Source organism: Vidua chalybeata, chromosome 8 (assembly GCF_026979565.1).
Source record: "Vidua chalybeata isolate OUT-0048 chromosome 8, bVidCha1 merged haplotype, whole genome shotgun sequence".
In the NCBI taxonomy this organism is placed as follows: domain Eukaryota; kingdom Metazoa; phylum Chordata; class Aves; order Passeriformes; family Viduidae; genus Vidua; species Vidua chalybeata.
The window spans coordinates 2,647,184-2,673,053 of record NC_071537.1 but is presented as its reverse complement, the minus strand read 5'-3'; the positions used below and the strand labels follow the sequence as shown (position 1 = coordinate 2,673,053).

The window sequence follows — 25,870 nt, the reverse complement described above, 5'->3', positions numbered from 1 at the left end:
GCTCATGGTTCTGCCCATACTCTCTATCGAATAATTCCTTTTACACACAGCTGTGGTGTTCATGAAGGGGAAATTAACGTGTGGTTGGGATGCAGAGGATGAGCCACAACATCTCTGAGCTGGCTGCAGGCTGCCATGGCCTTGCTGATGCCATGCTGAGCCATGTGAATCACAGCCCGGGCAAAAAAAAAAAAACAAAATCCCAATAACAGCCCACAGCCAGCGGAGCAGTGAGTGTAGAGGAAATCCAACTCGGGGAGAATATATCCATTATTCATGCCACAGCTCATTGCTGCTTTCACTCCTTTTCATCCTTCCCCTTTGCTGCTTTATTTGTGTGCTTTGTAGTACTGGAAATGAGTGATTTTGTGACTTGATAGGGGTGGGAATAATTTGTCACTGGTTTTGCACAAAGAGAGAAGCCCCTTCGGGCAGTCAGATTTTTATTGCAGCCCAGCTTGAAACTGTGTGTAATTACTGAGTGTGTGTGTGAGTCTGATCTTGCCAGCTTTGGGTGTGCTTCTCGCGTGATCACAGGGAAATCACTGCAAAAAAACTGTTGGAGTGAACACTGAGGTTCCTCACTACGGTGGATTTTTAATGCTGGTTGGAATTTTCAAGTGGTTAAGGCATCCCTGTGTAACCATGGAATTGAGATTTTGGGCTTAGTTTGCTGTGTGCTTCTTGTGGAAATGAGGAGTTGGAACCTTTGTCCAGTGCTGATCAAGAGTGAAAAGTAATTAATTTAATTTATTTAAATGGGAGAAACGCCCCTCGCCCTCCAAACCAGATGCTTATTTGTTTTTCCCTGATGTTATATGGAAAGACAAGAGCAGGGCTTTTTTTTATCTGCTGAATTTTATATACCTCATTTATGCATTGCAGCGTCCTGGGAATAACCAGCATTGCAATGGAGCTACTGCTCACAGAAAATCTACTTCAGCTGCAGCTTGAACAGAGGAAGATCTACAGCAGGAGCTGCCCTTCTACATGATTTAATACCAATAAAAAATTATTTTAGTAGCCCTTTGGCTTGGACAAATATATTTTTAATCACAGGGCTGCACAGCCTCATAGTCTGATCATCTTGTCACATTATCAAGCTAGCTGAGGTGGGAAATTGGGAAATATATTTCCACAATCTTCTTTAAATCTCCAGAATTAAACTTTAATTGGTTTGTCCATAAAGTAGACCCTCAGTTGCTGCTAATTGTTGCAGCTCCAAGCTGTAAATGGCTGTTGTAAATTGTTTTACCCCACAGTAGTTCTGAGAGCTATTCAAGTGTTAATTTTTACACTCGGTGTGAAATTTTAATTCAAGATATAAAATGCAAGCTCTCTTTTAAGATGTGTTACTAAACATTTACGGCTCTGTGCATGTGAATGATCAGCAAATAAACCCCCGTTGCTGCCTGTGGTTCCTGACTGGTCATCAGAGCCCTCATCCACCACAGCTCCCTTTGCAGAATTCCAGAGTCCCCAGCTCTTCCAGCAGATGTGGGATGCTTGATGGTCCAGCTGGACAGCTTCAGTGGATTGTGACTGAAAATTGGATGCTCTGAAATCTGCATCCAGCCCAGGGATGAGCTGGGGGTTCCCTTTGGAGAGGGAACCCTTGGTGACATCTTGAGGTTCTCCTTGGGTGTCACCAAAGCATTGATTTATTGCTTTCGAGAGCTCTGGGGCTGGGTGTGGAATGGCAGGGGGTTGTGGCAGGAAAGGGGAGCTCTTGGAAAAGGAAGGAGTGGGTTTGTGTTCTCTCCTCAAGACTGTTCTCCTGCCTGTGGGAACCACCGGGGATGGGAAATGTGTGTCCAGGAAAATGTGTGGGGGGTGTAAATGACAATAATTTCTCACATCACAGAGCAACACAGGGGGTTGGGTTGGAAAGATCTTAAAATGCACCCAGTGCCACCCCTGCCATGGCAGGGACACCTCCCACTGTCCCAGGGTGTCCCAGTGTCCAGCCTGGCCTTGGGCACTGCTCTGGGAGTTCCAGAATTCCATCCCAGCCCCTCCCCACCCTCCCAGGAAACAATTCCTTCCCAATCTCCCATCCAACCTTTTGCCTCTTTTCAGGCAAAAATACGCCTGTTATCAAACAATTTGATTTGATCGATAAAACACAAGGTGAGGCAGACAAGTCTGGCTGTTCTGCTTTCTATTTCAATTACTCTGAGGTTTTTTTTTTTTTTCCTAGTCTGGTGCTCAGTGCATGTAATACCTTTGAGTTGTTCCTAAGAAAAAGGTAAAATGAGTAAAAATCCCTACAAACAATTAAAGTATTAAACATCTGTTTGTATCTTCCGAGCTCTTTCATGTGCTGTGCAGTGGCAGCTGCGAGTTCAAGGGGAATTGGGAAGAGCCAGGGTTTCATGAGTGGCTACCAAGAATTTACTGCAGGGGAAAAAAAAAATGCTAATTAGGTTTTCTGTTTAATTTTTAAGTAGTGGAGTGAAAATTAAGCCCAAACAACTCCAGCCTGGCTGAGGAGGAGGATGAAAAAGTGCTCAACAGAAGATGGGGATAAAGGGATTAGAGGAACCAAAAGGTTTCTATAAAATGTTGGAAGGAGCTTATAAATCTCTAATTTTGGTCTGAGTTTCCCCCAGTTTATGAACATTTCATGCCTCTGTCCCATTTTAAATCAGTTTAAAAGTTGAATTCTTGCTGAGTTTCAGCTCAGATGTCTCAGAAAATGGTGAAATCAAAGCCACCTCCTTGTGAGTGAGTCTCTTCTTGCAGTTTTTGCATTATCTTTAAACACATTATTTTCATTAATTTGGGTTTTTTGGTGTATTTTTCTAGGGTGCAGCACTTAAATATTTGCCAGCAATTGTCAACGATGTGAAATTAGTATTTGATCCAAAGGAACTCAGGTGAGTAGAGTTAATTGTGTGGAGTGCTAATTTTATATGAATCTTTATTTATAAAGAGATATTAAAATATACACACAAATATATTAAAGAAATACAATATAAATATAAAAAATACACTATAATATATAAATATGAAAATATACACTTTCTATTTATATTTTTATCTGTTTGTAGTATATTTATGCTATATATAAAGATATAAAAATATATAAAAATATAGAAATATATAGTGAGGCAGTGAAATATGGATCACCTGAGAAGTTTTATCACTTTGGTTTTATTACAATTTTTTTTTTTGTCCCTTGCAGGTATTTTTAAGGGTTGCACAAAGAGCCTGTTTTTTAAAAATAATGTCCAACAAATATCTGACAAACTTTGCAGTACAAACCATTAGCAAGAGTTATTAATCAGGCAGCTGCCATCAAAACTCTAAAGCTGGACTGTGATGCTTCACTCCTTCATGTATAAATTTCATGTAAATAATAAAATAATAAACAATTCAGTGATTTGGTTGCTGGATCGATGTCTCAGTAGCTCATAAACATGACAGTGCTGTTAGTAAATAAAAAGGACAATAACAGGATATTTACAAAAGAAAACAGTGGAAAAAACCAAATAAAAACTGATATTTCAGCTGAACCTGTAGCGTAAAGAGAAGAATATAATTTTATTTTTTATGGTGCTGTTACAAACCGAAAAAAACCATTTTAAATCTCGTTTTACTGCACAAACCCTTCTAAATTTTGTCTGGCTTTATTTTTATGGTCTCGATATGTCAGAAGGAGGAAAAGAGATAAAGCAGGGATAAAATAAATAAATGTAATCTTAGTCTAACGTTCCAGTGGCCTGAGGAACCTGGCATTCACCTTCTGCCTGCCTGGGGATGTGAAGTGCTTTACATCTACACTTCCCTGGGCTTAACAAGTCCAGATTTGTAGAGTTTCTGGACTAAATAATAATTTCGGTATGTGACAGCAAAATTCCTGGGAAAAGAGAAAGGAAAATGCAGGACTTGGTCTGTTTTAGCCCAAATATTGTATTTTTTTCTATGGTATTGCCAATACAAATTGCAATTAAATACTAGGAGTATTTAAATTGAGGTTGACTTAAGTCTCAGTAGGAAGAGCAAAGAACCCAAAATTTTAGGAAGGGATAGAAAATTATTGAAAACTCTTGTCAATATTAGGTGGGAGCTCTGCTGATGAGTGTGATGGTACCTTTTCCTAAAATGTCCAATTTTGGCGTTTTCTAATTATGAATTTTTTTGTTGGTAGCTTACAATGTTAATTATCACCTTATTTTTGGCATCCATAATCATGAAAGTGCTGATTGACGTGAAACACGGGCAAGGAAAACTTGAAACCTAAAACCTTAAGTGAAACACAGACTAAAACTGAGATAAAAGGGAGGGGACGAAAGAAATGGCATTAAAAACTAAAGAAATTTGTTGAAAACTATTCATGATTCTCTGGTTTTTTTTGGGGTTTTTTTAATATCTCAAAAAAACTGAGTTTGCTCATCCAAGAGCAGGAAGCGTCTCGGGTTCTTTATGGACGGTTGCGTCCAGTTGTTTTCCCGTGGATTTTTAATGGGTTTTTCGATGGATGATTTAGCGGATTTTTGCTTTTGTTTAATGGATTTTTGCTTTCCCTGCGCGTGCAGCAAGCTCTTCACCGAGTTCATCCTCAACGTGCCCGTGAGCCGCTTGACCATCCAGAAGCTCTACTGCCTCATCGAGATCGTGCACAGCGACCTCTTCACCCAGCACGGTGAGCAGGCAGAATTCCAGGCTTTATTCCCTGTCCCTGTCCCCTGCCTGCTCCCTCCTGCCATCCCTCTGGAGCCTGGGGACGCGTTAAGGGTGCTCCATTGGAAGGACAAGATTTGAAAATCAAAGCCCAAGACTGGTTGGGGTGGGAAGGGACCTTAACGCCCGTCCAGTGCTGTCCTTGGCTTGCTGGGCACCTGTCATTGTCACTGCTAATAATGGAGGCATTGCTGGGTTTGGGCTTCCTTTTTCCTCCTCTGGAGGCTGGGATTGAAGGCACTTGAGAGGACAGTTCACGTTCAGACTCAGGTGTTTATTATTTCTTATCCATGTTACCATCTCACAGCAGTGAGCTCTGCAGTCTTTCACTAACAAGGCACAAAATGGCCAACTGTCTCTTGTTACGAGGTCTTTTAAGGCTAAATTATCCAATTAAGAAATGACACCTAAATTATTTTCACTTTTAACCCAATAACTAATCACTCAGAGTCTGCACTGCGGACATTTCTGTCCAATTACAAAATACCACCCAGACCCATGGAGAAGAAGGTGAAGAAAGAAGGTAAAGAAGAACAACCAGCCTGTGCCCTAAAACCTCCATCTTGCCCCATATATATTGCTATATTCTAAAACCCGAAACTCTTAAGTTTCCCACCCTGTGACATCACACACTTCTATCCAAACTCCACCCCCACAATCCCAGTTCTACCATTCCATTTTGGAAGCTTCTCCACGGCCTCAGGTCAAATGCAGAGCTCTCTTGGTAGTCAGAGTCTGTCAGCACAGGAAGTTTAAAATTCTCAGCATCCAGAACTCCAGCAAGGGATGGGACTATTTTCAGGCTAAGAACGATTTATTGCTCAGATAAACATCAGTCCCAGAGGCCCTGAGATTTTAGAGGAGTGAGCATTCAGCCACAGCCCAAGAGCAGTCACAAGTTCTTTGTTCCAAGGCAATGCAGAACTTTCTAACCCAATGGACAGTTGCCACAGGGTTTGTTTTGCTTTTCTAACCCATCACCTTTACTCACTTCTGCTGCACTGAGGATACTTTTATCTAACGGGCTTCTAACTCACAGGCACACATCTGCTTCTGTCATAACTTCTGAACTCTCAGCTTGTTCCATACAACCCCACCCTTACATTATAAACCCCAAATTCACCATCTTACCCATGCAGTTTCTCACTTACTTAGGGCATATTCTTACTTAAAACTATAGAATTTTAAGTTTATGATTTCTCTGCTTAATATCTGTGCATTGTATTTTCACATCAATCCAAGCTTCTTCCAAGGCTGCAGATCAAACCCGTCAGTGTCTGTGGGAATTCTTGTTTTTCTGATTCCCACAGGTACCTTCCACTATCCCAGGCTGCTCCAATCCCCATCCAGCCTGGCCTTGGGCATGAGGAAAATCACTTCTTTACCATTTGTTACCTGCAGTCTCACTTAGGAAAGTGCAAAATTACAAAAAAAACTTGGGATTTGTTATTTTCAAAGGGCACAAAGCAGCCAGGTTATTGGGCTCTGTTGTACTTTCGTGTTGGGGTTTATCAAAAATCTTTAATTCAGCTTTTGTGGGCTCGTGTGGGGGAAGTGAAGGTTTTGGATGTCCTCTGTGCCTTGAAGCTGTTCCCTCCCTGAAGGAAAGCAGAAACCTTTCAGAGGGTGCTGTTCATCCATGCCTTGTTATTTTCTGCTTTCCCATTAATGGGCCAGTGAAAGATAAGTTCAGGCACTTGTCCTCCTTTGAGGTGAAACACTTGATTCTTTTTCAGGCTGGCTGCAGGTTAAACTGACCCAAACAAAGTGTTTGTGTGCTGTCAGGGAAGGTAATGAGGGAGCAAATAGGCACTGCTTCAGTGGGAAAGGAGATTTGGAAGGATTCTGCTCTCAGATCACAAAAGCTGAGACTGCTGAGCGTTGATAAAACAAATTTTGCTGGTTCCAGTTTAAAAAATCTTGGTGGATTGGCATTGTGGTGGTTTTATACCACTCTTACAATCTCTGAAAAACAGTTTACCACCTGTGTCACCATGTGTAGAAATTGGGTAGATAGAAACAGCAAGTCCAGACTTTATCTTCACTTCTGAAATGATTTGCAGTTATTCAGCCCTTAAGTGCTGGATTTTCAAGAAGTGAAAGGAGGAGTTCAAGTGGAGTTGCTGGTGTTGGGGCCTGGGTAAAATGGTGTCCCCAAGGATAATTCAGTGTTTGCTGGCTAGAGCTGTGCATCAGTGTTCCTCATTTGCTTTATTCACTCTCAGCTCACTGTCTGTGTAATAATTTTCCCTTCTCCTGGCTGCTCTCAGGTTGCCAGGACTTTGGGGCAGAAGTCAGTAATATCAGGGAATATCCTTTACTCTCCTTGGGAGGAAGAAATGGAGATAACTCAGCTAAAACAAGAAATTGAGTTGTAAAACACACTCCTGAGAAAGGCCATGCTGCATTTACCATATTAATCTTTGCCCTCCCTCATTGAGGCAGTTCCATTTCCAGAGGGAGGGGTAGGAACTGTGTGTGGCTGGTTTGTTTTTTAAACCTGACTCCCAAACTCAGCCCTTCAGAGCACAGGGAATGGTGCAGTCCAACATTACTGAGCTGCTGAGAAATTTGAATGGATGTGTTTTAATGGGAGGGTGATTAATCAGGACCCAGGGCAGGTTTGCTGACAGATCAGTGCTGCTTAATGGCTCTCAGATCTTATCAGGAGGCTCCTCAGCAGGGTTTTCCTGTTAGGAATGTCCTAAATCCAGCAGCCTTTGGTAGGGCTGGGATGGGGATTCCAGGCACCTGCACTGACCCAAACCACTCTGGGATTCCCGTGGGTGTCTGGGGGGGTTTTATTCAGTAAACAAAGTGTGGCCTTAAAAGCTTCTCTTGCCATTGCTATCACAGAATCCCAGGCTGGGTTGGGTTGGGAGGGACCTTAAATCCCATCCAGTGCTGTGGCAGGGACATCAGGGTGCCCCAGTGCCCAACCTGGCCTGGGACACTCCAGGGATCCAGGGGCAGCCACAGCTGCTCTGGGAATTCCATCCCAGCCAGGAATTCCCAATTCCCAATGTCCCATCCATCCCTGCCCTCTGGCACTGGGAGCCATTCCCTGGGTCCTGTCCTTGTCCCCAGTCCCTCTCCAGCTCTCCTGGAGCCCCTTCAGGCCCTGGCAGGGCTCTGAGCTCTCCCTGGAGCTTCTCCTTTCCAGGTGAGCCCCCCCAGCTCTCACAGGAATTCACAGGATGACCAGGTTGGAAGAGACCTTCAAGAGGATCGAGTCCAGCCCAGCCCCAAGCCCTCAGCTCAGCCCTGGCCCCCAGTGCCACCTCCAGGCTTCCTTTAAAGAGGAGTGGGGCTCCATCCCTCTCATCTTCTCACCATAATTCTTCCTCGTGATCATTCTCTGAAATTTGTGTCTGAAGCCTCAGTTGTGCTGGGAAACTTTCATGAACATTCAAATTCACTTGAAAAGAAATCAAACCTCTGTCCCTTCTTAAAATTTAGGTTTTCCTGTGCCTCGATCTGTGGGTTGGAGTTCGTTCCTAAAATGTTCTTGGCTGCCCTTCCTGCTTCTCACTGATTGAGGAATTTGAAACTGATAGGGAATACTTCCCCGTAAGCTGTCAACTAATCCTGGATCCTGTTGCACAAATGAGATTTTCTTTTCTAAAAGCAATATGCACTACAGGATTGTGGACTTAGGCAAGGCTGGCAAAGGCACAGAAAATTTCATCAGCCTGTTTCTGGTGGAGAAAAAAGGCTCTAATTCTGTGCTTTGAGAGGTCAAGGAAGATTTATTTGTGTCTCCAGAGGAATTAAAATTCAAAATACATGAATTTGTGAAGCTTGAAGGATTTGGGGGTGAGAGGGGTGCGTGTGTGAAGCAGTTTTTGCTGGAAGCATTTTGCTTTGGTGATGTTGAGTGATGGATGATTCACTGGGAAATCTGGAGAGTTTGGGACCTTGGATCAGATCGGAGTCTGGTGGTGGGGTTTGTGTGTCTTTAAAAAAAAAAAAGATGTAATATGATAGTCAAAATTGTAATAATTTAATAGTAATATAATAATTTTAAAATTCATTTTATTCATATCTATAAACACAAATAGGAACATACGGTAATTATATAAATAAGTAATGTTTCCATATAGTAGAAGTAAATGAATATATAAATACTTCGAATGTATTGAATTGTAAATGAATATATATATACTTTTCCTGAAGTAAATGAATATTTAAATAACATTTATCCCTACCACCATATAATAACATAATATATATAATCTTATATATAATTTTTATTCCACTACTTAAAAATTAAACAAAAAGGCATAAATATAATTCTTCCCTGAGTGTGGAGCAGTTTAATAATAACTTAGTGGATATTTTCAGTGCTCATGGTTGGGAGTTAAATGAGGTGTCCTGTCCTTGCAAACATCAAGGTTTTGGTTTATGTAAACAGTGATTTGTCTGATTTGTTTTGTCCTATGGAGTTGTTTGGATTTGCTGTTGCTTTGTTTTCCAAATGACTTCCAGCTGATTGCCAAGTGAGCTGTGGAGCTGCTGGAGTTTGAAAGAGAAAATCCAGGGATTTTTCCATGAGGAATTTGAGCCTATTGAATATTAGTAGACAGCCCCCAGCATTTATAAGAGTTCTTATTGTTCAGTTATGACTCAACTCACAAGCTGTGGAGTAGAAACAAAGTTACTGAGCACAGGTTAAGTTTTTTTGGCCATCTGAACCAAATGAACCATAAAATAAATGGATTTCTCAGTGTCCCAAGAAACACAACGTTTTTATTGACACAAATTTATGGTGTGTGTTCAGCTTCAGCAGAGCTCCTGTGTTCATTGAAGGCTTTCCTTGGCTGCTGCTAATTGATAATTCCTGCTGAGCATCCTTTGCTACAGATGAATATTTGATTGTTTCTGGCATTAAATCACCACGGGCTGGGCTTTGCTCTAGAACAGACGTGGAATTATCATTGTCTGTGGTCCCTGTGCAGCAGATCCTGAGCTGCCTTGGGAGCAGCATCTGATGTTCTGGATGACAAAGGTTCCCCATTAATCAGGGCTGGGGGGTGTTTGTGGCAGGCAGGGTGATGAGGATTCACCTTTCCTCCTCTGTGTCGGGGTCTGCTTTTCTTTGAAATGACCCCAAGATTGTGAGAGTCCTCGTTCCCTGAGCCCGTTGCAGCCAAAGAAGGAGTCTGGAAAGTTTCTGATTGTGTTTTCAAGTTTGTTTATTTCTGCTTATCTGTAACATTCTGTCTCTGACCTGCTGAGCTCTGTCCAGAAAGGAAGCCATGGCCACCTGCCCCGAGCCTCGGGCGGCTCCCACCTTATACACTCAAAACCACGTGTAGTATGTTTACAATTTATCACCAATTCCCATCACCCATGTTAGCCTGTGAATCTCTACCTTAAACCAACACAAAAGTGCCACCATCACACCAAGACATGGAGGAAAAGAAGGCCAGGACATGCCCAAATTCCTCCTATCTTGTACCCCCTGAATCACATTCTAAAAATCCCAAAATTCTACTTTTCCACCCTCTGTTAGTTCAAATATCACACTGCTCAAACCCTTGTGGCTTGTAATTCCTCATATAAAATTGACAGCTTTTTCCACGGGCTAAAATCAAAGCCACAGGTGGTTTTGACTTCTGCCAAGGTCCCCAAGCCCCCTGCCAGGGTCTCAGAGGGGTGTCCTGGACTCCAACACCTCTGAGCTTCCAAGTTATCAGTGCAGAGTGCAGCAGCTCAGTGTTCTTCAGAGCAGTTCATAGCAAAGATGCCCTGAAAATCTCATCCTCATGTAGGGGGTGTCACCACAGCACTGGGTTGGTTGAAACATCAGAGCCATGGAGCAGTTTGGGTTGGAAGGGATCTTAAAGCTCATCCCATCCCACCCCTGCCATGGCAGGGACACTTCCACTGTCCCAGGCTGCTCCAGCCTGGCCTTGGGCACTGCCAGGGATCCAGGGGCAGCCACAGCTGCTCTGGGCACCCTGTGCCAGGGCCTTACACCCTCCCAGCCAGGAATTCCTGCCCAATATCCCATCTGACCCTGCCCTCTGGCAGTGGGAAGCTATTCCCTGTGTCCTTCACTCAAAATTCTCTCCTGGCAGGAGTTGTGCAGAGCCAGAAGGTCCCCCCTGAGCCTCTTTTTCTCCTGACTGAGCCCCCCCCCCAGCTCCCTCAGCTGCTCCTCCTCACCCTTGGGATGATTTTGTGGAGTTCCCAGCCTGTTTTGTTTCCCCCCCATGTTTCAAGGTGGAGCCTTGTCAGCTCCACCCGAGGGAAAGGGGAGTGTTCTGTGCTGGTTGTGTCATTCCATACCAAGCACTGGGACAAATAATTGGTTTTCCCTTTCTCAGAAATGCAGCTTGACTGCCTCCCCCATTGGGCAGAGCAGCTCCAGCACTGCAGTGGAGCTCAGAGGTGACTCAGATATGAAATGATCTTTGCCCCCTCCTAGCAGTGGGGCTTAGCAGGGCTGTGGAATGTTCTCAACCCTCTAATTAGGAGCCTTTTAAGTTATTAAAGACTGATTCACCTCGCAGGCTCTGCAAAGACATGTTCTGTGCCTTTCCTGGAGTGCTCAGCAGCTGGGCTTTGGGGTTCCTCCCCTGCCCTGCATTTGGGGACAGCTCACATTACCCAGCCCCTTTGCCCTGTGAGGTTTTGCTTCGTCTGCTGTTTCCTTTCCATGTTAGCCCAAAATTCAGGGAGCAACATATCCTGAAGTTTCCCAAATGCAGAGGCACAAGGCTGTGATCACAGAGCATCTCTGGGGCAAATCTGCAGAACCAAGCTGTTCACTGGGCTGACATTTATATGGATAATTAGAAATTAATTTTGACCTGGTGATTCCCACCATCTAGGAACAGTCTGAGTACTTGAGCAAGGAAGGGGATTTTTTTTTTTTCTTTAATAGCAGCAAATCCAAAATAAATGGATTTATCAGTGGACTGGAGCAGTTCAGAGGCAGAAGTTTTTAAGGTGAGGTGAGGCTTTGGTTGAAAAGCTGGAAGTTAATTTATTTTTCCTGGTTTATTTTATGTCTTATGTAAGCACTGAAGCACATCAGCCTGAAGGCCCTGAAAGCTGTGTTTGTAACCTCGTGCTTTGTGTGCAGACTGCAGGGAAATCTTGCTGCCAACAATGACAGACCAGCTCAAGTATCACTTGGAGAGACAAGAAGATTTGGAGGCTTGCTGCCAGTTGCTGAGTAACATCCTGGAAGTGCTCTACAAGAAGGACGTGGTGAGTGTGGGCTGGTTTTGTGATGAGTAACACTTCACAGAAATTGTTTTAGTAAAGTGAATTAGGCAGGTAACTCCTGAAGCTTTAGATATTTATTTTTCTTTTTTATAACCTCCTACCCAGCCTTTTCTAACTCTTAGTGTTCCAGCGATGGGGATGTGTTTGTTGTGTGGCACCTCACACGTCACATCCAGCACAGCACTTGTTTCTGAGGCACATCCAGTGCAGCTTTTCTGGTTAGGTGGTGAAGAAATAAATGTCCTTAGGAGTTAAACCTTCCTCATTTGCTGTGCCTGGCCTCTTCCAGGTGGAAAATGTTTTGTTTTGGTGGTTTGTCTTTTCTCCCATGGGCATTTTGGGAAATGTGCATTTGAGTTGTATTGCTGCTGACATGGTTCCTAGATGTGCAGCATGTGTAATATCCCTTTTTTTTTTTTTTTTTTTTTTTTTGCATAATAGTCTCTTTTTTGCTTTCTCTTGACCTCAGCAAACATACAATAGCTCTTTGCCAGTGAGCTGCAGTGATTTGATGCTCTCCTGAAATTTGGGCTGCTGCTGCTGCCTGAACCTTCAGTGCTGTGTACAATCATACACTAATTCAGCTGGAAAGGACCTCAGGGGTCAGCTACTCACATCCTCCCTGGCATCTTATTTAATTGGGGTTTTTTGCTCTGATTTTGTTTGTTTTTTGGAAGTAGCTCTGTGTGGCTGCTTCAGAGGTGGGGGGGTTTGTTCTACAGGAGGAATTTGGTGCTGGCAGCCTGGCTGCTCCTGTCTCTCTTTGTTGGCTGCTTTTCTCTCCATGGTAGGGGCTCACCTGCAGCTCCACCCTCTCCCAGGCTGATGCTGGCAGCAGAGCCAGCTCCTGGGTGAGTTTGTGCCTGGTGATGGATCATCTTTCAAATATGCAAATCTATTTTTCATCCATAAAGTAAAATATGGGAGCAAAGCTCATCTGTTTCTTTCTCCTTGTGGTGTTTTTGGCTTTGTTTTTTGCCCATTATTCTGTGTGAGGTTTCTGGATTTGTCCTTAAAAGCTGCTTGTAATAAATATTTCATTTTAACTCTTTCAGAAGTAGTGGTAGATTGCTTCCAATATTGACTGAAATTGGCAATTCATTAATGAAAGTTTTGCTTTGCTTTTCCTTTTAATTGAGCTGTTGCAGAGCAGCCCCCCTCCTCTCCCCCCCAGTCTGGTAATGCCTGTGGGGGTTTGATGTTGGAAAAATCACTTGGGGGAAGAAAATTAATGGGTAACTAAATGTCATAGGCTGCATTTCCACTGCCATTGTAACAGCACGTTTTAATTTATCAGAAACACGTTTTACCAAAATAACACTTTGCTAAACCCATTCCCTCCTTGTGATCAGCAGCAAGCGATGCTTTACTTCATTTCCCCCAGAGAGGTGGGTTGAAAGGCAGCACCCATGGCTCAGTGGTGTTGCTGTCTGTTGCTTGTGGCCATCACTGATTTATCCCTTGTGCTCAGGGCCCCACACAGCGCCATGTCCAGATCATCATGGAGAACCTGCTGAGGACAGTGAACAGAACTGTGATTTCCATGGGACGGGACTCGGAGCTCATTGTAAGTAAACTCAAACACCTCTGTCACGTCTCCCTGAACCTGCCTGCAATAGGGCTGCAATCCCAGGTGACCCAAAGCAATCAAAACCTCCTCTCTCTCTCTCTGTGCTCAGGAAGCTGCAAAGCACTGCCTGGTAATTTCGCTGTGGTTGACACAGGGGAAGAGCAAAAAAAAAAAAAAAAAAAAAAAGCTTGAAAAATATCTGTGAGCAGGTGATTAGCCAGGATTGATATCTGTGTGCACCAAAATGATGTAGTATTGGTAATTAGCCAGCAGAGAAGTGTGGAGATGAGACTTGGCTGTTGCTACTGCTTTACAAGTATTTACTTGTCTTTTTGACTTAAACTGAGATAACCAAGGTGAAGGTTTTGACTTAAACTGAGATAACCAAGGTGAATGTTCAAATGACTGAAGAACAGAGCCCAAAATTATGTTTAGAGGAAGGAGTGATGCAAGCGACCCTATTGACTTAACACTGTGATTTTAAAGCCTTACACTTGAATTTTTCCACTTTTAATTAATTAATATTGGACTAAATAATGAAAAAAATAGCGAGGCTTGTTGATATCTGAGATGGGGATAGATCTGAGTGTGTTTTTGGGGGCCTGTCTGTGTGTTTTTGTGAGTCTGTGTGTTTTTGGGAGCCTGTCTGTGTGTTTGCCTTTGCCTTGTATTCTTTCTTAGCTCTCTGCAGCTGGCAGCTGATCTCTCCAGGGAACTGGTCGAAGTGGGCCAGGTTTGTGCTGTGTCTGAGCAGCTGTCCCTCAGTTGTGCATCAATTTGGGTCAGTTTGGCTCAATGCACTGACTTTTTACCACGGGGTTAATTGTTAGTCAGATAGATGAGTCCATCAGCAACTTGGTTTTTTGATCTCCTCTTTCCTTCCCAGTTAAAATTCTCCCTGTAATTGCACACAGTGATATTTGACTTTTACACACAGTGATTTTTGACACAGGGCTCTGCGTCCTCAGCACTTTTTCCTGGACCTGCTGCTGCTCATTTCCTTGGCATTTGGGGGTGCTCTTGTTGGCAAATCTGCTGCAATTTCATTTTGTATTGGTGCATCATCCACTGGCTTAGTTTTGGTCTCCCACTTGTATCACTTGGGGTTTTGCTGTAAGGAAGGGATAATGGATTTCCAGATCCATTGCTGGAGCAAGAAGTCACAGAATCCCAGGATGGTTTGGGTTGGAAGGACCTTAAAGCTCATTCTACTCCACCCCTGCCATGGGCAGGGACAGTTCCTCTCTCCCAGGCTGCTCCAAGCCCTGTCCAGCCTGGCTTTGGACAATTCCAGGGATGGGAATCCACAACCTCTGTGGGGAAATGGTTCCAAGCAGATCATTCCTACAGAATATTCCAGTGCTGGGATGCAGCAGTGCAAGGAAGTCAAAAGACTTGTGTGTTATTTTAACTTCCTCAGTTTCAGGCTGAATGAGAGTTAATTATTGTTTTGATGAACGTGGTTCAGGTGATATTTAAAAACGTTAATTATGCCTTTTGCAGTTAGCAGAGTAGATTTGAAAACTTGTGTGTGTCTGAGCTTGGAACAGTGGTATTGAAGATGTGCATTGTGCTCCTGAGCACAGCCTGGAATCCCTCACGCACAGCCTCTATAATCAGCTAATGAACACTGAGATTTCAGGCTATTTTTAATGAGTATTTACTCCTACCTTACAATGCAGCCTCTGCTGAAGAGAATCCCCTGTTAAATAACCAGCCACAACTCATTTCTGTGGTGTCAGCAAAGTAGGAGGAGTAAAATGAATAATAATAATGATAATAATAATTATGAAGCACAGCCTGACCTCTCTTACATCAGATTTGGGTTGAAATGATGCAGTGACTTCTTTTTTTTAAGTAGAGAATTAACCATACGGGGTGACTGGAAGGAAGGAATTTGAAATATCTGATAGAGTTAAAGTAATGATAATTTCTTTACAAGAAGTAAAATAGAGGACAAAATCAATTTTTTATTCTCTAAATATAACTGCATTGGTGTCCTAAAGCTGGCATGTTTTCTCCCTGGAAAAATACTTAGTGACACTATTTCCATCCAAAACCTGATGTTGCATAATGCAGTTTATGAGCAGTGGAGGAATGTCAAGGATTTAAGTGCTCAAGTGAAAAGTTTTAATTACAGCATGAGGCTTTTCTGCAGCATTGAACTGGAAGGATTCTCCTTTGGCTTTGCACATTTAGTTTTCATTTTTTTTCCTCCTTAAATGTGAGTTCCTTGATAAAATCAAAAGCAAGTTTTATCCTATAACTTCAAAAGAGAATTATCTTGAAATAAGAGACCAGTTGCAAGGAGAAGAACCAGATATTAAGTAAAATGAAGTATAATGGTAAGTTTAAAATCTGATTTGACAGTAATTGTGTTAGCAAAAGAATTTTCAATTCTCACTGGTTTGGGCTGGTTTTTACTCTGTAAGTCTCACTGGTGGTTTTTACCTGATCAATTTTCTGAGTAGAAGATTCTAATATTATTAATATTTATTTTATATAATGATTCTGTTATTAGTGCAGGATGCAGCCTGAGGGTGCTGAGCTGTCCTGCTGCTCCAAACTGCCTGGTTTAGGTTAATTTTGCTCCTGCCTCGAGCTGCTGCTGCTCCTGGCCCAGTGAGAAATCACCTGGAAAAAAAAAAAAAAAACACAAAACCTTTCTTATTGAAGAAAAAGTAAATTGAGCAAACTTCCTTGAGCCTTTGGAAGGGTGGTTTTAAACCTTCTCTTTCCTTTCCTGGTGGCTTTTGGACAGTGTTGGGTTCCACGTGAGGCAACATCTCCAGTAAATCAGGACAGAGCAGCCTCGGTGGCAGCTCCAAAATGATCCATGGCTGCTCCTTCTCCTGGTGGCAGCAGCTTGGCATGTGCCTCATCTCCAAAGCCAAGGAAACCAAACTCTTTAATTTTCTGAGAAGAAATCTCCTGGCCTCTAGGGGAAGATTGGAATGTGATGGTCTTTAAGGTCCCTTCCAACCCAAACCATTCCATGTTCCTGTGGTGTTAACTTCCAAGAGTGTGTCCATCAGGAGGGTGGCTCTGGCAAACATCTAAAGGTGTTTGGGGAGCAGAGTCAGTGCTGTGACCAGGGAAAATGGATTATTTTGTGTCAGTGGGAAGTGCTGGAGGGGACTTTGTGGTGTTGCTGATGAATGGAATCTTCTCCACTTTGCTGCTTTCCCCTCTGTGCTTTGGGATGAGGGTTGAGGTGAAACCAGAACAGAAATGATGCAAAGGAGCCATCAGAAGGAGAAAAAGGAGTTTGTGGAACCTGTCTGAGAAGGGGAATCTCTGTGGGGTGCAGGTGACACAAGGAGAGTGAGAAGGGTTGTGTAGAGCAGAGTGGCATTGATGGGGGAGCTCTGGATAATCAATTAATCAATCAATCAATCAATCAACCACCATGGTGGATTGTCCATCTCTCAGCACTTCAGGCTGCAGGCCTCTCCAGAAGGATGTAAAATACAGGTGCAAGCGTGAAATCAGAGTTACTGATGGTCACAGGAGACTTCTGGGGCTGCAGTTTGTTATTCAGGAGTTCAATCTGGATGTAAATTATCTTCCTGTGCCTTAAAAGCTGCCCTGGTCAGGCTTCATGAATTCCAAAATGCTGGGCAGAAAACAGAAGTCGTTTTCTTCACCAGACTTCTTCCACGTAAAAATATTTTGCTTTATATTGAGTCACATGTTTTCTTCTCTTTCAAAATCATTTGAAATTACATGTTGCAAGCTAATTTCACTGAAACTGAAGTGGTATTTGGATGGTGGCCATGATTTTATTCCATCACTAATACTGAGCTTTTTCTGTGTTGTCAAACCATCCCTGTTGCATTCCCTACCAACATTGATGGGAACGAGCTGCACTCACCTAAACAAATGGACACATTTGTAGCACTCCAGTTCCTTTAATGAACCACAGATGGCTTTTATGGAATATTAAAAATCTTCATGCAGTCGCTTTCGTTCTCCCAGACAAAATGGTGTTGGTGCAGTTGGATTTTTAGTGGCAATCTGGTTCGATTCCAGCTCAATTCCAACAGCAATATATAATATGTGATAATACACAGGTCCTGGTGTAATCTAACAGCTGACTTGGTTGGGAAGTTAATGAAAAATGACCCTATTTGATTGGAAAAAGTGATTTAACCTTTAAAACATTGAGTGAAATCAAAGGCACGGACAGTGGTTTTGCATTTTAGGCAAGAAAAAGCAAACACTTTGTACCCATGGTAGGATTTTCCAGTTTTAATCATGGTTCTTTTTCACTTTATCCTCGTTTTTTTTAAAGTATTTTTACAGTTGTTTTTGTTTTTCATATTTAAGAAACCAAGTGCTACTCACAGGAATAGTGTTTTCCTCCTAGTTCTAAACCAAAGAATGCAACTGTTGCTGTGTGGAAAAGATAAGGACTCAGCAAAGAGCAAGGGATACAAAATCACTGCTGTATTTATTGGCTAAAAAGTATTCTGAAGCAGGAGATGGGAGAAGTGCAGCTAGAAAATCAGTGTATGAAGTGCAGGGGACTGCCAGTGAATCCAGCAAAGCCACATTGAAAATAAAAATGCATTTTCCTCATTAGAACCTCCAAGATCTTGTACATGAGGTGGAAATAGCTCTGTCACATTGCACTAAAACCTCTAAAGAATTACATTATTTTTTTTTCCTCTTGGTGTCTGTCTAACCTGAGCCTGAGTGATTCTAAAGGCAATACAATTATGATACATTTTACACACTTGCAAAAACATTTTATTACAAAGTACATGGGAGGGTACCAGAGAACACAAGATGTCAGTTGGAAGCAAGATTCTATGGTAATGTCAGCTTTCCCCAGGTTTAAAAAAATGTAAAAAATTAAAAATTTGCAACTTCATAAGAAAATAGCCTGGACATGTACAGAACACGCCGTGAGAACTTTCCCTTTGAGCTCTTTGTTCCTCCAGTTGGAGTTTGCTCCCTCTTTTCCCCTGATTCCAGGAGCTCTGGATCACTCAGGGTCCCTGCACACACAAAGCTGCTGAGGGGTGGCACTGAGGATTTGGGAATTGATTGCCGTGGAGAGATGCTTGGTTTAATTTCTTTAAAAAACCCCAAACACTAGGCCTGTTAGCATGGAGGAGTGCATTAGTTATTAATTTTTTTTAATAATGAATACTGCTGTATTTTCCTTTTTCTGCCCATTTTTGAGATTCCTTTCTGCTTTAAAAAAAAAAAAAGCATTTTTTTGTTTGGAAGTATATGGGTTTCTAAGCCATGTCATGTGGGCTGTCTTGTAAACAGTTCTGTATTTTAGTTAAAAACAATATAAAATACATGAAATATGGGGGTTTTCCCACATGAAACAGTGGCACTTCCTTCCTGGTGTACAGGATCACCTTCCTAATTCTTCAGCTCCCACCAGAGCATTTCAGGATCTGCTTCTATGCAAGAGCTCATAGCCCTCTTGAAGGTTTACTGTAAATATTGAGCTGGCCATAGGCACCTTCTGCATTTCCATTCCCATTTTAATTTGCTTTTCTTGCTCTTTGAGGGGAAAAAAAATTAGGTTATTTTCCTCCAGTTTCCTCTCAGGAGTAAATTGGATGCTGCGCTAAGAGGAGAAACAGTGAGAAAGAAAAACACTTCCCCAAATTTTTAGTATGTGTAAATTAAAGATCATGGTCCTTGCACCTAAAGGCTGAAGAATTTGTACCTTCCTGCTGCTACAGGCGATGCAATTTCAAACCAGATTTGTCACGTGACACTCAAATTATCTGAAATCCTTAGGGAAAAATCCCAAACCAAAGCAAAAGACGAGATTCCCACTCCTTGGCCACTTCTAGCATGAGGAATTTTTCCACCAATGGTCATTTTAGATGCAAGTTTAATGACAGTAGCAAATACTTAAAGGAAAATTTGCAGTTTATAAGTCAGAGCAAAATTTTAAGTGCCGTTTCAAAAAAAAAAAAAACCAAACCAACTTAGGAAAAATCACATTTCAATTACTGAGTACAATTAATAGATCGAGATTATAAATTATAATAAGCTGGGAAACCCATCTGAGCAGCTTAATAAATAAATAAATAGCATTTCCCATTTCAGCTCCTTCCAAGCAGTGCTGCAGCCTGGACATCTCCTGGTGCCTTCTGCAGTATTGGAGAGGTTTTCCAAAGACTGTTAGAAAAAAATACTAACCCATGGCAAAGGCCAACAATCCGGATGGGGATGGGTCTGCTTTGGGGTTGGGTTTTGTTCCTGTGTGGTTGAGACCTTTCCAAGGTGACGCTGAGGGGTTGTCCCACGGCCTGGACCCTGTGAGCTGGAGGTGCTTAAAGGCTGGGCCTGATTTTTGGGAGGTTTCTGGCCACTGCCCCGCTGGGGCTGAGCAGCAGAGTGGTTCTTCTGGTGGTGAGGACACAGCTAAACCAGAGATGATGTTGAAATGTGAGAGCTTGGTTGGAGTCTACATCGCATGAAGGCAGAGAATACACCACAGTCACATCTCGGAGATCAGCGCGGCCGCGGGCCGCGGGAAAAATTGTGCTTTGTCCAGGAATTCTGTGCTGAAAACTGCACTCCCCGATCAACATGGAACTGTAAAACTCAACACCACTGCAAACATAAGGCTTGCTTGTTGTTTTTCCCCCCTCGTTGCTGTCCAAAGACAACAACCCAGACCCCCAAAAGGCTTTCACCATTCCTGGGGGAGCAGGATGCCGGCCTGTGCTTTAACGGGTCGGAGCGCCGCGCTTTCGGATCTGAGGAGAGGGGGGAAACAGTTTTACTTCCCATCTTTGTCCAGATTTCCATTCAGGTTTTACATCCCACATTGGCAAACTGCAGGTAGAAGTGGGCAGGGGGTTCCCAAGCCCGTGCTCCTGGGCGTGAGTCCGTCGCTACAAAGGCCTTTTTGGTACACGCGGTGAGAACTGGACGCTGCCCTTGGCCAGGATGCTGCTCCTTCCACCAAGATCCCGTCAGAGACGATGGATACAGCTCCAAATATTTGTCAAAGAAGGCCTTGAACTCCACACGTCATGGACTTGGGTTAAAGGAACCAGAGTTTCCATCTTCCATGCTTTTTTGATTCAGTTTTGGATTTTTGCTTGGGAGTAGAGGAGTAGCTCTCCTGAGAATAAGGCAAAGGTGCAACCTGAGTTTCCTCAATAGGATGAAGTTTTCTCAAAACTGGCTGTAGTTTATCTTCTTGCTGTTTAAAATCCAATTCCACGCTAGAAATGGGAAGAGAAAAGCACTCATTAATTATGATGATAAGAAATTATTTAATCCAGTGTCCCAGTGCTTAATTTATGGAAGTCAAATAACAAATAGTTCTTGCATGAAAATGAAAAGGGGAAGTTCAAAAAGGGACGTATTACAGAAGAAAAATAGGAATGGGATTGTTCAGCTTTTCCCTGCTGTTAAGGAGGGTCTTGAGGATTATGGTGGAGTTGCTGGGAAGTGACTGAACACTAGAAATACAACCCTTTTTTTTGGTGGAGAAATAATTTTTGAGGGCTTCCAAGCTCAATTCTCCCTTCTGGGAGGTCAGGGTGGCAGCCAGGCACCTGCATCCTTGTTCTTTGGGGAAAGCTGAGAGGTTGGCCAAAAACAAGGAGGCTGTCCCAGAAATTCTTTACCTGAGCTGTTCCTTGCCACTTTTACCATGGAAGGGACTAATTCCATCAAGTTCCTGTTTTATGTATAGACTCATATACATGTGTGGAACAAACAGATCAATTAAAAAGCAATTCTCCTTTATAGTGCATCCTTGCCTTCAGAAAACAGACTGAAGCTGTAAAATCCCTGTCCTGAATTCCAAACATCGTCAGCTACAAAATCCTTCCAGCACTTAAGAACTACAATTGAGATGAAATTCCAACCCTTATTTGAGCTTTGTGCTGCAGAGTATTTTGAGGCCACCTTATAAAGCAAAGGAACAACAGCATAAAATGGAGCAAACATCCTGTCTAATGGTGGAAACTGAATTTTGGCCCCTCAGAAGTTCCCTGGAACTTGGGTGGTTTTGGTTGGGTTTGTGCAGCAGCCTCTGGCCACGTTCTGCACTGAGGCTGTTGCTGTCTTGTGCAGAATATTTGGGGCTGGAAGGGACCTTTGAAGGATTCCTGTTGCAGTGGAGCCTCTGGATATCAGAGGATGAATTTAAAATGGTGAAATGTTGGGAATTTAGACACTTGGATTAGTTTATTTCTTCCCTGTCCCCCTCCACTGCTGAGCTGCCTTGGGCTTTGCACTGGCTGCTTTTATTGTTACCTAAATATGAAGTTATCACTCCTGAGCTTGAGTTCATTTTTAATTAGGACTAAATATGTTTTCTGAGGTATTTCTGCCATTGCTTGTTTGGAGTGAACCACTGGAGAAGTGAGATCTGATTCCCCAGGTCTCATCCAAAAAGAGATTATTTTAAACTTCAGTTTAAGCCCTGTCTGACTTAAGGAGAGGCAGGGACATGGCACAGAACACCTGCAGCCATTTCCAGGGAATTCTCCAACAGAATCATTAAGGTTGGAAAATACCTCCAAGATTTCCAGGGGGAAATTTGGGTGGGCTTCACCTTACACAGGCTTTGTAAACTGAGCGCAGAATGTCATCCAGTACCATCTGCTGATTTAGGTGGGGTTTATTTTCCTCTTAGGAACCAAAGATGCTGTGAGAAGGATAAGGAGAATTTTGTGCTTTGGTTTTTTTTAAGGTCTGGTGACTCTGACTGCAGGGACTCTGGTGGAGCCCCAGGAAGGGGTGCTAGAAAGGTGTGAGCACTTTTTACATCTGGCTGTGCCGAATTTGGTGTTTGGTTTGAGTGTAAATCCATTTTTAGCAAAAGTTTTAGCATTTCAGTGATTTGGATAAACTTTTCGATAGCAGAGAAGAGAAATACATTAGGTAAGACTTCAAGTAGAGTATTTTACCCATTGCTGTGTTTCTAATGAATAAAAAGCCATTCCAGATCAAACATAATTTTAAAGATTTCAGCTCAGTGCTGGAAGTGTAGAATGGTGAATTTTCAGGAGGCAGCTGTATTGGTGCAGAAGCACATTCCAAGCCTACTGCTTAATATCCCTCCTTGTTAATGGAAAAACAATGTTGTCTTCACTGATAACATGTTCTGTGTGCAGTGTGGTTGGCAAAAAACAGTTGGTTAGAGAAGTTCAGCATGGATTTAGTGGTGAGATGTGGATATCAGCTCATTGGGAATGTCCCAGCACAGGAATTCTGTCAGTGAGAGAAAATCTTGGAATGAGGGAGGTGCTTCTCTTCAGAGCTCCCTAAATCTCATTTAAAGTGCAGCATTTAGCATGTGTTGTATCTGTTTTTTTCTCAGTATCAAGGTTTTTTTTGGGGGGAAAAAAAAAGGCCTTTCAGCTCTGGCATTGCCAGAGTTCATTTTTACTCCTTTCAAACATATTCAGGAGGCTCTTAAGAGCTGCTGAAAATTGTTGTAAAAAAAGAAATTGTTATAAAACCCCCATTGCTGAAGAGAGTAATTTTTTTATATAATCAATTTCTATTAAAGATACACCTCAAGAGGAAAAAAAAGCATCTTAGTTCTGGTCCATCTGACAAGCCCCATGTCATTGCCTTTTGCTGCTGCAGCACAGATCAGCTTTCAGCTCTTCACATCCAAGGGAAATATTTTGCTTCTGAAGGGTATAAAGAGGCTGAAGGAAAAAAACATTTGTGTTATTTCAGCATTTAGAACTGTAAATTTTGTTGAATAATTGGTTGGTGTCTATCAGCATCAATGTATCCAGCACTGGAGGTGTTTTAATGGAATTGCTCCATCAGGCAAATTATTTGACTGCAAACTTAGGCTTGAAGTTATCCCTGTTTGTGCTGCAGAAATAAGACAAAAACCTGATTTTTAAACTATTTCCACATATCTTTCTGTATTACCAACATTTTTACTCTTTAATTTTATATCAATCATATGAACTACTACTAATCATCATCAATGACAGATTCCCAGGAAGGTTTGGGTTGGAAAGGACCTTCAGGATCATCCAATTCCAGCCTTCCACTATCCTAGGTTGCTCCAATCCCTGTCCAACCTTGCCTTGGCCACTTCCAGGGATTAAATTCAGCAAATATTCCATATTTGTGGGACTTCTTGATATTTTTCTTACTGAGCTTGATTGTGTCACCTGTCACAGCTCTGCCAATCCTGTTTTGCTCAGTGCTATTTCTGTCCCCTCAGCATCTCCAGGTGTCCTCTCTCCAAACGACCTTTTCCCAAAATACCCTCCTGCCATGTGCCTCTTTTCACTTTCAAACTTGGATTTTGTCCCTTAAGCCTGCCCATAATAACTCCAATAACTTAATTATCCAGGACTCTCCTGTTCTCCTGGCATTGCACGTGGAGATGGGAATTACTTGCTTCATAAGTATTTTTTCTTTAATGATAGGATCATATTTTTCAATAGACTGACAATTCTGAACAAGCCCTACAGAAAAAAAAGAGATGAATTTTAAATATTATTTAATAGCACAAACCTTGGCCTGGCACACCTGGTCAGGACGTCCTAAAGCTTCACTTCCCTCCATGTTGTTAAATATTGTTAAATTTGGAGCACTGAGTCAGAGTTTTTCCGTGTTTAATGCCTATCCCAAAGTCTTCCTCCAAACAGAGGGGCTGTTTTTATCAACAAGCAGTAAAATTCCATTTGTGATAAATATTTCTGTGTTTTCTCCCCTGAATCACTATAGGCTTACAAGGTTTGCAACCAAAACTTCTCATTTTAGGGCAGTTGCCTGTGTATCAGTGCTGTCCTTCCCAGGAAAATTTGGCCAAATAAAATCATCTAGCAGTCCTTTGCTGATTTTATTTTGGCACCACCCTCACAAGGAAGGATTTTTTTTTTCCCAGTATCCCACCTATTCCTGCCCCCTGGCAGTGGGAGCCATTCCCTGTGTCCTGTCCCTCCATCCCTTGTCCCAAGTCTCTTTGCAGCTCTCCTGGAGCCCCTTTAGGGGACCTGAGGCATTGGTGTGATGAATTTTCTGGTTTTTGACAATATATCTTAATGAGTTTGCTTCTTGCATGCAGGCAGCAGAGAACCTTTTCTAATTTAGTTGCTGTATGAGGGGTTGAGAGCAGAATTTGAGGAGTGAGAGCCATTGGGATTAAACATATGGACTGTGGGAGGATTTGGAGCAACAGGCTCTGAGATATGGATGGGTTTTCTTATTTTCTAGCACAGTCACACGTTGTTGTCATGGATCATTTTCAGGTTTTAGCTGCTCATGATCTGTTGGTTACTGGAGAATTGCTGAATCAGAGAAATCTGGGTTCAGGATGGAGCTGCTGAGAGATTTCAGAGAATCATGGAATCACAGAATGGTTTGGGTTGGAAGGGACCTTAAAGCTCATCCCAGCAGGGACACCTTCCCCTGTGCCAGGCTGCTCCAAGCCCCAATGTCCAACCTGGCCTTGGGCACTGCCAGGGATCCAGGGGCAGCCCCCTCCCCACCCTCCCAAGGAACAGTTCCTAATTCCCAAAATCCCATCCATCCCTGCCCTCTGGCAGTGGGAGCCATTCCCTGTGTCCCTTCAGACTCTTGTAGTCTCTCTCCATCTGTGTTGTTGCTCCTTGAGGTACTGGCGGGGACAATGAGCTCACCCCAAAGCTTCTGTTCCGGGCTGAACAATCCCAGTTCTCCCAGCCTTTCCCCACAGCAGAGCTGCTCCATCCCTCTGATCATCCTGGAGCTGCTCTGGGCTCATTCCAGCAGCTCCATGTCCTTCCTCCACTTGTCCCTTGACAGCTCCAAAGCATTTTTTCAAACTCTTTCTGCCTCCAGGGAAATCTTTTTCCTTCCCCTCCAGCTGAGCCCCTCAGGTGACACCTGAATTTCCCTTCTCATCCTCACGTCCTCCAGGCACTCAGAGCAGCTGAACCATGGGGAGGTGAAGCAGGAATTACAGATTTCCACCCCGTGGGTCGCATTAATTGGATGACACAGCATTAGTGCTTCACATCCTGGAAAAACGGGATCCAGAGAAGCACTAATCACTTCAAAATCAGCTTAAAGCACTTCCCAGAAATCTCTGCTAAATTTCCTCCTTCGGCCCAAAAATCAGCCCAGCCTGGGATCCGAAGCACTGCCAGCATTCAGCAGCCTTTGAGATCCATTTTTTCCAATAACCATCTTATAGTCCAGAGATAAGATGAGAAAATGTAAATTAATTAATGTGGGTAGGAAATAAAAAGGTGATGATAATTGCTATTCTCAGCATTGAACCACCTGATTTTCTTCCACTGTTGCTATCCTAGGGATTGGTGCCTTATGCTCACTTTTTATTGCCACATTTGTTAATTTGAATAATTAATATAAGTATCTAACCTTTAAAAGTGAATTTCTTCCGTGTGGGCT

General features: G+C 42.8%; 2 protein-coding genes across 5 annotated transcripts in view; one reads left to right on the top strand and one right to left on the bottom strand.

Annotated features, from left to right (window-relative positions):
• Positions 1 to 25,870, top strand: part of DOCK1 (dedicator of cytokinesis 1) — a 273,681-nt gene that overhangs the window by 73,592 nt on the left and 174,219 nt on the right. For all 4 annotated transcript variants that reach the window (XM_053949419.1, XM_053949420.1, XM_053949418.1 and 1 more), the window contains exons 24-27: positions 2,809 to 2,879; positions 4,542 to 4,648; positions 11,780 to 11,907; positions 13,397 to 13,492. In XM_053949419.1, coding sequence (XP_053805394.1) covers positions 2,809 to 2,879; positions 4,542 to 4,648; positions 11,780 to 11,907; positions 13,397 to 13,492 — 402 coding nt within the window. The remainder of the gene's footprint in view (positions 1 to 2,808; positions 2,880 to 4,541; positions 4,649 to 11,779; positions 11,908 to 13,396; positions 13,493 to 25,870) is intronic.
• Positions 19,480 to 25,870, bottom strand: part of INSYN2A (inhibitory synaptic factor 2A) — a 38,881-nt gene continuing 32,490 nt past the window's right edge. Inside the window, exon 4 of the mRNA XM_053949422.1 lies at positions 19,480 to 20,709. Within this exon, the coding sequence (XP_053805397.1) occupies positions 20,526 to 20,709 (184 nt within the window). The 3' untranslated portion in view covers positions 19,480 to 20,525. The remainder of the gene's footprint in view (positions 20,710 to 25,870) is intronic.